Source organism: Camelina sativa, chromosome 15 (assembly GCF_000633955.1).
Source record: "Camelina sativa cultivar DH55 chromosome 15, Cs, whole genome shotgun sequence".
Lineage (NCBI taxonomy): Eukaryota > Viridiplantae > Streptophyta > Magnoliopsida > Brassicales > Brassicaceae > Camelina > Camelina sativa.
The window spans coordinates 17,862,711-17,874,223 of NC_025699.1; the positions used below are offsets into that span (position 1 = coordinate 17,862,711).

The window sequence follows — 11,513 nt, forward strand, 5'->3', positions numbered from 1 at the left end:
ATAATTAAAAAAAAAAAAAAAAAGAGAATAAATTTGTTTTTTTTTAATAAAATTTATATGAACTTTACATACATTACTTACCCAAAAAAAAGTAACTATTTTGTTATTTTAAAATGTTTTTAAATGGACAAAAAAAACTAATTTGATTTCATATCTTATTATTTACCTTAAATAAACCATATACTCATAATATTCATTTTAACAAATCCAATATAATACACATAAACATATCGTATTATATTTTAATAAAATTTAAACAAGTGGAGTTATAGCCCATCAGACTTTAAAAAAGAAAAGTTATACAATTTACTACCAAAAATAACATCTTTACATCTTTACATCGTTGTTTTCAAATAAAGAATTTCAACTGTTTTATTTTCTAAGCTAATTTCAATTACTATTTCTATTTCATTACGATTTGGAGTTGAGGTTTGGAACTTTGGTCGACTCATTGAGAAAAAAACCGAAAAGACAGTGTTGACCAGTTGATATTTTTTCTTAAGTATTAGCAGAAAAACAAATTTACACTTGTCCCTGACTGTTTCATACGGAGTGTTTGCAAGTGCGGTTGCAGGAAATTGTTGCAAGAAATTGTGAAAGCTGGCAGTTGCGGTTTCAAACATTATTAAGTGTTTTGAATGATTTGTTTAATGTTTTAAAATGAGTGTGTTTGCGGGAGTTTTATGACTGGCTGACCAACATGTGCACTAGCGTTTAAAACATAATAAATATAATATATAATTACATTTAACTTTATTAAACTTGATTTATATTTAAAAAATCATAAAAGTACTAAAATAATGATTCAAAAAACAAATCTATTTCATATTGAAATACTTATTACTTTATGCATTTGAGTTTTCACCAAAACTTTTATCAAGTAATATGATAAATAACATTACATATGCTTTAGATTGTAGATTTTTTTTATTAGATTTCACATACTCAATAAGTTCCTCGCATTGAATCTCAAGGTCAAGGTAAATTAGTTATGAAAGACCAGTGTTACTGATGTTTGGAAGAAACATATTTTTTATTTTCTCGACTCTCATATAACGACTTTTGTTTTGCAGTTTTGTGGGGCTGCAGTTGCATCGGTAGGAATGATCAAGCAAGAGCTGAGAAGATTCATTGGTGATTTGTTTTAATATTTTTAACAAAGAATCTTATTTTCTTAAACTTCTCATGAATGTTATATTTATTTAGATTTTTTTTAACCTATGTGCGATGTGCCATTAACTTTACATCAAGTTTTCCGGGTTTTTGTATGTAAAGTTGGCCAAAGTTTGGTTGAAATTTTTATTTGGACAGTGTTTGTAACTGTCTTATCTTCTTCTTAAGTAGAGATCTTGATTTTCTTCTTAAGTATAAATCTTAGTTGAAATCTTATTTTCTTGTAATTGTTTATTTTCTAATCTCCTCGATCATATCTGTACTTCATTTTCTCTCATCCTTAGTGTGGGTACAATGGTTAGGTAGAAAATATATAAAAAAATAAATTCAGTATGGTGATTTGATTTTGGTCTTTTTCAAAAAAAAAAAATTTCAATCGGAATCGTCCGCAACCACAAACTCTTCCAGGAAGCAGCTTTTGTAATTCAATGGTTTCAAGCGGTTGGGAGCGATTGGGAGCAGTTTGTGTGATTGGTACCAATCGCTAGCAACCACTACCACCCGAAAACGCAGCATTTGCGGGAGGTAGCGGGAAAACCAATCAACAAAGAAATCTCCATTTAGAGGAATTATGTTAGCTATTTTTGTTTTTTCTCTCCAGAAATGGTATGTGATTGGAATGTTACCATACTGCCTCTATTGTTGGGTTGGGGCGGGCAATTATACTTCATCTCCTGAAGGAACTTAAAGAAGATTGAGACTTTGATATTATAAACTTGTTTCTCAATGGTTTACACAATGTTGTTACAATGTATTATATAGAGTCTTAGGAACAATCTAGACTCCTCTAGGGTTTTCCCATCCTTATCCTACTAGGACAGCTAGTCTAACATATTCTGCACATAAGGTTAGAAGTGGTTGGAATCTTGAACCCTGCTGTACTATTTCCTTCTTCTCCGTTCTAACGTCTCTTTCTTGTGCAGGGAGCTTTGACTTCTTATGTGGAGGGCTTGATGGACCTTCTTCAGTTTGGGTCTTTTCTAGTGGTCGGCCCAACTTGGGTTTATTACTTTCATTCCCCCTCAAACGCAGGGCGGGTGATGTTCCCACTCCTAATCTGTGTCGAAGCTGTTCGAACTCCCTCTTTGGACATGATTTGGTGAATATATCTGCAAGCATCAGAGTAGCAGAAATATGTCGTGTCTCAATCAAGCCAAGGGCAACTTGTTCTCGTATGTAATGGTAGTCTATGTCAAAGCTTTTTGAGCGATTATGGAGAGCTGGATTGGTACTGAGATAGACGGCTGATAGGTTGTCACATTGCAGTAGTGTAGCATGGGATTGATAGATGCCAAGATCTCTGAGAAGGAAGGAAAGCCAGGTCAGTTCTTGTGCTGCAGCGGTAAGTGCTCTATACTCTGCTTCCGTAGAAGAGTTTGACACCGTTTCCTGTCGTTTGGCAGACCATGAGATCAGATTTGGTCCAAGTAAGGTGCAAAAGCCTGAGGTTGATCGTCTAGTGATCTTGCATCCGCCCCAATCACTATCACAATAGGCAGATAGAGAAATATTTGCATCTCGTCGTATGTGGAGGCCCATATTGATAGTGCCCTTGAGATACCGTAGAATGCGTTTGAGTAGACCAAAGTCTGATACTGTTGGGGCGTGCATACGCTGACAGACAAAATTGACGGTGAACTGAATATCATGTCGGGTTATGGTCAGGTATTAAAGTTTTCCAGCGAGGCTTCTGAAGTAAGTCGGTTCTGCAAACAGTTCTGAGTTGAGTTGTGTAAGTTGTTGCGGAAGTGGTGTTGGCATGGGGTTGCAGTTGCTCATAGCAGCTTGATGAAGAATATCTGACGCATAGGCAGTTTGATGAAGAAACATGCCATTGGAGTGTGTCTCAAATTCGTTGCCAAGAAAGTATTTCGGTGGACCAAGGTCTTTCATCGAGAATCGCTGATTCAATGCTTCCAGTAGTTCAGTGAGGAGACTTTGGTTACTACCTGTAAGAAGAATATCATCAACATATAATAAGAGCACCAAGGAGTCTCCATTTCGACGGTATGTAAACAGAGAGGGATCAGATTTTCTGCAATAAAAGCCAAACGATCAAGAAATTGTTGAAGGTGTCAAACCAAGCTCTTGGGGCTTGTTTGAGGCCGTAAAGAGCCTTGGTGAGACAACAAACATGAGTTGGTTTTCCCTGATCAATGAAACCATTTGGCTGATACATGAAGACTGGTTCCTGGAGTTCTCCATGAAGGAAGGCATTGGAGACATCTAGTTGTTTGATGATCCAACCTTTAGCAGTAGCAACATCAAGAACAATTCTGATTGTAGCTGTTCTTACTACAGGACTGTAAGTTTCTAGGTAGTCAACACCTTCTTCTTGTTCAAACCCTTTAGCGACCAGTCTTGCTTTGAGCTTGTCTACAAAGCCATCCGGTTTTAACTTAGTTTTGAACACCCATTTGGATTGCAAAATGTTCATGTCTTCACTCGGTGGTACTAGATCCCATGTATGAAGCATGTGAATTCTCCCCATTTCATCAAGAACAGCCTGGTTCCATCTAGGATGTGCCATCGCAGCTTCAAGACTTGTGGGTTCTGCAGTCGCATATCTGGAGGTAAGCAGAACGTAACGAGGATTGGGTTTGGAAATCCCATCTTTACCTCTTGTTATCATGGGATGAGTGTTTTCTTGGACCACCGATAAGGAAATTGCTTCATTATCACTGAGTTCTTGGACCACAGGTTGAAGTTCTTCTGCATCCTCACTGTTTACAGGGGCAGAATCAGTAGAAACAGTAGCAACAGTGTCATATGTGAGATCGACAGCGGAATGTCGTTTTGGTGTTCACTTTCAGTCCCTGTGTTGGTGGTGTCGTCATTACTACCGATGTCACTTGGAGTGGCAGGGGTGTCGTTTGCTTCTTGGAAGAGCGATGGTGATGACGAACAGGGAGGAGGAGTTAATGGGGTTGGAACCGCAGACGGTGTTGGGGATGTGGTCACGGATACACCAGTTTGCCAAGCCTTGAGGAGGGTGGTATGATAGCTTGGAACAAAAGACTTGTACTGTTGCTGAAACGGGAGACATTCTTCATCAAACACAACATGCCTCGAAATATATAGGCGACCAGTTGGTGGAAACAAGCATCGATAGCCTTTGTATTGGTACTATAGCCGAGAAACACACACTACAGAGAGCGAGGATCAAACTTGTTTTGCGCTAGAGGACGAAGACAAGGATAACAAGCGGACCCAAACACCCGGAGCATGGAATATTTCGGTTTCTTGTTGAACAGAGTCTCAAAAGGGCTCTTATTGTCAAGAACACTCGAGGGAAGCAGGTTACTGACAAACACTGCAGAGGAGAATGCTTCAACCCAATGATGGAGTGAGGTGTGGCTGTGAAACAGCATGGAGAGGCCAAGCTCCACTATGTGTCTGTGCTTCCTCTAAGCCACCCCATTTTGCTGAGGGGTATAAGGGCAAGAGATGCGATGAGCAATCCCATTAGCCCTGAGATAAGTTTTAAGCTGAGTACTCGTAAATTCACCCCCACCATCACTTTGAAAAACTTTGATTTTAGTGTTAAATTGATTCTCGACGTGCTTTTGAAAGGTTTTGAAGGAGGAGAAGAACTCGGATTTGGCTTTTAAAGGGAAGAACCAAGTAAAGCGAGAGTAGTCATCAACAAATTCCGCATAAAACTTGAATCCTTGATTAGAAATAGTTGGTGAAGGTCCCCATAAATCACAATGAATTCGATCTAATGGATGCAACACACGAGAATCAGAAGGTAAAAATTTTAATCTAGAGTTTTTCCCCATCTGGCAAGGCTCACACATGGGAGAAGATCTGCTCTTATTGATTTGAATTTCCTTGCAGGTACTCAGTAGCTGAAGAATCTGAAAGTTTGAATGCCCCAAGACGGTGATGCCAAACAGCTTCAGAAGCGGCATTTTGACGGTTAGAAAAGTAGGCTGCAAACTCCAGATTCTTCAACACATAAAGACCATCACTTCTTGGACCCTTTACAACCACTTTCTGATTTTTTATATCAATCACATAGACATTAGTGGAATCAAAGTAAACTCCACATGGATAATCATCACAGAGTTTGGAAACTGATAAGAGAGATTTTTTCATTTCAGGGCAAACTAAAACCTCATTTAGTGGGATTATACCTGCAGGAGTAGTGATGGCGACAGAGCCAAGATGAGTGATTGGGAGATAGGCACCATCACCTACCAAAACCGCATCATTACCTTCGTATGGAGAGGCAGAATGAAGATTGGCCGGTGTAGAGGTGATGTGAGCAGTGGCTCCGGAGTCTGTAACCCACTCACTACCGTCAGTGACATGGAGAGAGTGGAAAGCTTGGGCTACATCGCCACCTTGGTAGTTGTTGTTGAACCGATTGTAGCAGTTGGCAACTGTATGACCAATCTTGCCACATATCTGACAGGTTGGACGTTCACCATTGTTAGTTGGTGCAGATTGATGTTGAGTAAAGCCACGACCTCTGGAGGAGAAGCCCCCACGACCTTTGTTTGAACCTCTGCCACGACCTCGATAGCTGCCTCTGTTGTTGTTACCAAACGAAGCTTGGAAAGCAACGTGGAGAGAAACAGAGTCTGTAGTCTCATAAGACCAAAGCTTAACATCAAATCCCTCAACTTCAGAGACGACATCAGCAAACGTTGGGGGTGCCAGTTTCCCGAGAGAACTCTGAATCACTGTTGTGATGGGATCGTAGTCACGCCCGAGACCGTTGAGAAACTGAAAAATCTTCATAGAGTCATCTATAGGTTTGCCAATGGAGCTCAGGGCATCACAGATTGAGATGAACTCACGACTGTAGGCAGCAAAGGTCAAGTCTTTCTTCTCCAAAACCCATAAGTTACGACGAAGGGCAAATTCTCTAGAGATACTACTCTTGTTGAAGTTCTCAGCTAAGGACACCCAAACATCTCTAGAGGTAGAGAGAGTATGGACGTACCCGAGAACCTCTTCGGACAGAGTGCCAAAAAGCTAGGAGCGGATTAGTTGGTCTGTGCAGAACCATGACTCGAAACGAGGGTTGGGAACCTCCGTAACAGACTCTCCAGTGCGAGTTGTGGTGAAACGTGGTGGAGCTGTGACGGCACCATTCACGAAACCGATGAGTTTCTGACACGACAAGAGGGATTCAAATTATGTCTTCCAAAGAAGATAGATGTTGTTGGTAAGTTTAATGGTGACAGTACTAGAGACATGAATGCTGTCTGGAAAAGGATAGGAATCGGCCATTGAAACACCTGTTAAGGCTACAATGGCTCTGATACCATGAAGGAACTTAAAGAAGATTGAGACTTTGATATTATAAACTTGTTTCTCAATGGTTTACACAATGTATTATATAGAGTCTTAGGAACAATCTAGACTCCTCTAGGGTTTTCCCATCCTTATCCTACTAGGACAGCTAGTCTAACCTATTCTGCACATAAGATTAGAAGTGGTTGGAATCTTGAACCCTGCTGTACTATTTCCTTCTTCTCTGTTCTAACGTCTCTTTCTTGTGCAAGGAGCTTTGACTTCTTATGTGGAGGGCTTGATGGACCTTCTTCAGTTTGGGCCTTTTCTAGTGGTCGGCCCAACTTGGGTTTATTACTTTCAGAGGTAACGAGACAAAGGTTCATAATGAGATGATCTCGGCACCAGGTAAGGTCATTGAAGAGATCTTGAGAACAAAACTGATACTAAATCCATGTAAGAGTCAATCTCCCTAAGTTTGTGATGGAGAGTCACAATATCCTTCTTCAGTTAGAATTTCTTTTAACTCATGCCACAACACAAACAATGGCTATATCTATCTTCTATGTTGATGCATGGTCCATTGGTAAACTAAAAACCAAATTTATGAAGAAAAGTTCAATTTTGCAAACACGTATCTCCTCACGTACATATGTTTTATGTCTAGCACAGACCGTTGTAGCTATAGGATAAAATATCTCAATATCTATGAGATCTGACCACTGTCGGCGATCACGACGGGATTGCAATTTGCAAGGTCCTCTCCTGGATGATAACTTTTGCAACTTCTCCTCAATATTCTTCATTACATCCAATCCTTCCACAAATTTGCCGAACATGACTTGCTCATCGTCGAGAGCTGGCGCCTCACTCATGAGGATCTGGAACAAAGATCCGTTGGATTTTGGAGCACTATTGGCCATAGAGAAGACGCCAGGACCGTCATGCTTGTGATGGAAGTTCTCATCTTCGAAAAGATCTCCATAGATCGAATCGTAGACATAAACCGTCTCGTGAATGTAATCTCCTCCATACCATAGCATAACCGAAAACTATCTTATCGGCACCTCTCTCGCCCGTACAGAAAGACCGGACGTTCTCCGTCATCTTTGGATTCATGTCGGCGAAGAGCTCAAAAACGATCTGACCAAACGCTTTACCGTCAAAGGTCATATCAAGAACACCTTAGGGTTAGACATTTCCGGAGATGGATCACAGAATCTAGGAATTTCTGGTTGATCTAACGGGAGGCAATGAATATATTTATATATCATCAATAAAAGAGATACGTTTTTGCGCATGTTGTCTTTGCGAATCAAAACCTCTATGAAGAACAAGAATGACTGAAAAATTTCTATAATTGAATGAAAGAAACTGGTCTTTTATAGACCTTGAACTTACAACAGCTTTAAAGCGAAATCAACGCTACCAGTAAATGGAACAAACTCTAAACGTGTATCTAGTTGATTGCTAACAATAAGAAAGACTTATACTTATTCAAACTGAAAGCAAGAGAAGAAAACTTAAATTGAAAAACAAAACCAAAACAGAACCAAACCGGCGTTATTCTTCAGCGAAAAAAAAAAAAAAATAACAACGATAAAAAACAAAATGTTTTGCAAACAACAAAAAATAGAATGTTTTCGCGCAGAAGAAAAAAAAAAGAAATCAAAAAACAAAAATGTTTTTGCGCAGAAAAACTTGATACAGTAAATATTATATTTTTATGACGGATAAATCTTAAAAAAGTATTTGATATAAAGATACCTACAAATATATGTCACCAAGATATTGTTAGCATATCTACACGAGGAACAAAACATAAAATCAAAACTTTAGAAGTCAAAATAATCAGTTTAGAAAATAAAATAAAAAAATATTTGAAAGTATAATTACTTCGGTATATATCAAATCTAATTGTATCAAATAAAATTTACGTAAAACAACTCATTCCGTCTCCCTCATTCCCCAAGTATTCAACCCTAATTTCGAGCACTATGCATCTCCCAGAGGATTTGATAGTGGAGATACTCGAGAAGGCTTCAGCAGCTTCTCTAGCACGATCAAGATGTGTATCTAAAAGATGGAAAGCTCTGATCAAAGATGTGAGATTAGCGGAGACGCGTTCTCATGCTACGGTAATCATGCTGATTGGCTTTAGGGTTTATCTAGCGAGTGTCAATCTCCACGAAAGTTACGGAAACATGGTATTGGTTACAGATCAGTTTAGGCTCAAAGATCCTTTTTCTAAATCTTCAGAAGAAGTCAAAATAAGCGACATCTTTCACTGTGACGGCTTATTGCTATGCACCACCAGAGACATTAGACTTGTTGTTTGGAATCCGTATTCACGTGAAACCAGGTGGATTCGGCAACCACGAAGCTCCTACAGGAAATCAGATTACTTTGCTCTCGGTAAAACCTCATGCAACAAGTACAAAATCTTGAGGATGCAACAATTTGGTAAAGGTATCCCATACTTACTTAAGTCCGAAATCTATGACTTTACGTCTAGTTCGTGGAGGTTTGTTGGTAACACTAGAGACGGGTATATACAACGGTGGAAGGGCCGTGTCATGTCTGTAAATGGAAATACTTACTGGCTTGCTTCTAGTAAAGACAATAATGTGGATTTCTTACAAAGTTTTGATTATTCAACAGAGAGTTTCAGAAGTGCGTCTCTTCCCGAGGATCATCATTCTTATCAAGTTTGCAGCTTATCAGTGACAAGAGAAGAACAACAACTTTGTTTTTTTACTAAGGTAGAGCGGCGTATAAATGTGTGGATTGCAACTAAGATTGAGAGTAACGGCGCTGCGTCATGGATCAAGTTACTATCCGTTGCTTTAGCCTGTATCCACCAGCCTTTTGTCCTTTGTAGTGCGATGAATTTCTTGGTCGACAAGGAGAACAAAGTTTTAGTGTGTCGCGGAAAAAATGGGGTCTCCAACAAGTTCTTACACATTTTGGGAGAAAATAAATCCATACAAGTGCATCATCACGATGCCAAATCTGAATGCTCACTTCTTGTCAATTATGTTCCATCTTTGGTTCAAATTCAACAAGGTTCTTTGAAGAAAAGGTAAAAAAAAAAAGTACCGGAGCAAGTAGTGATTTACACAATGGTCACACTAATTTATGCATTCTATCCAACTCTTGAGATTTTAAACGTTATTTACGTATTGCTAATTTATATAACGTGTTTCCAAACGATGTTTTCAGATTTTATTCCTGCCAATCGAATAATCATGTTGGTTGTCTCTCTTATATCCTAAGACTTATACTCTAGCTTTTGTTTCAGATTGAGCGGATCATGTTCTTTTCATATGGTTTATAGAATTGTGTCTGGGGTTATATATTTGCAGTATATATTAAACTACAATAATCTTGTTTTTTTATGTATAAACAAAGACCAGTGACAACAGTTTACGCTTTGTGATTGATCTTGAATGATCCTAAAACTTATACTCTAGCTTTTGTTTCAGATTGAGCGGATCATGTTCTTTTCATATGGTTTGTAGAATTGTGTCTGGGGTTATATATTTGCAATATATAGCTATAGCCGTGTTCGGGATCGGTTATCTAGGATCATTTAGAGTTTATTATAGAAACTTGGACACCTCAATTAGCTGTTTCACAATGAGTGAGACATTTAGGTACTTAATTAGACTATGTTAGGGGTAGATCTTCACCCCATTCAAAGGTCCGGTCCAGAAAAGGCCCAAATAAACCTCCAAGGAAGGACATGTATTTTGGTCTTTTTGGAGGACTAACCGACACAGTTCCCTATAAATACGGATGTACGGCGTTCGAGAAAAGGGGTTGCAGAAAAGAGGAAAGAATACGGATACGAAGTATAAATTCTCTCATTCAAAGTCTTGAATCGAAGAGCTCGCAGCTCGTATATTGTTTCTAAGTTCGATATATTAACTCGTCTAGTCCTCTTTGTAGTCCGACTTTTGTGCTCCGGCACCGATTTATAAAGAGAATTTCGATCTCCTTTTTTACCGAACTAAACATTCTAATTGTGACCGATCTGGACATCAACAGACTAGAAGACGAGAGTAGATTATGGTTAATCATCATCGGTTTGGGATGAGTTTCATGGCCAACCATGAAAACAAAGTTGTAATGTCTTGTAGTTTTCACACACTACTTTAATTTATGCACTATCTATAATCTATATATACATTTTCTAAGTACATTTAGCAAATAAATCCTGAAGTTGCCACCTATTTAAATTTACAAGACTGCCATTGGCATTAATTATTAATTTGTTTTTCATTTTAGTAATTAATATTAAGTTTCTATTTTTGAAAACAAGATTTCCCATCCTAATAAATTTCCAAAACAATAGGAACCACTCTCTTTAACATTAAGTATTAAGTTTATAATTGATTTAATTAATATTAAGTTTCTATTTTTGAAAACAAGATTTCCCATCCTAATAAATTTCCAAAACAATAGGAACCACTCTCTTTAACATTAAGTATTAAGTTTATAATTGATTTAATTAATATTAAGTTTCCAATTTTACAAAACAATATTTTCTCCATACCCAAATTCCTAAACAACCGGCCTAACCAAGAAACGAATGGATTTTCGATCTTGGAGGAGGATCCGTGGCCGAGATTTTTGATCTCAACGCATTGATTTCTCCCTAAAATATATGTTCAAAATCAAATATAAAATATATCATTCAAAAAAACTAACGGTATGATTTTAAAAGGTAACAAACATATTTACCATTCAATTTGATATCTTATTCAAAGAATTGTAATAAAATATATTGCTTGCTCACAGATATTGCTTGCTCACAGATTTATTTTTATTTTGTATTACGTATTTAAAAATAGTTTTTACTTTCACAGGTTTCATATGATGAGTTTTCACGGGCTTCCCGCCTAGCATGGCGGGTTTGGAATATAGAACCAACACTAACATTATTAGTTTATCTCATATATACTATAGATTTGTAATCATAGTTTTGAAAATTAACTTATAAATTATTTAGTATATGAACTACAAAATATTACGCATACTATAACACATTATTAATATTCCAAAAAAAAAATTAAATACACATAAAATAT

The 11,513-nt window shown here is 37.8% G+C and overlaps 1 protein-coding gene across 1 annotated transcript; it reads left to right on the plus strand.

Moving 5' to 3' along the window:
- Positions 8,418-9,506, plus strand: LOC104748577 (putative F-box protein At4g10190). Its single transcript, XM_010470192.1, has one exon. The coding sequence runs from the start codon at positions 8,418-8,420 to the stop codon at positions 9,504-9,506; it is 1,089 nt and encodes a 362-aa protein (XP_010468494.1).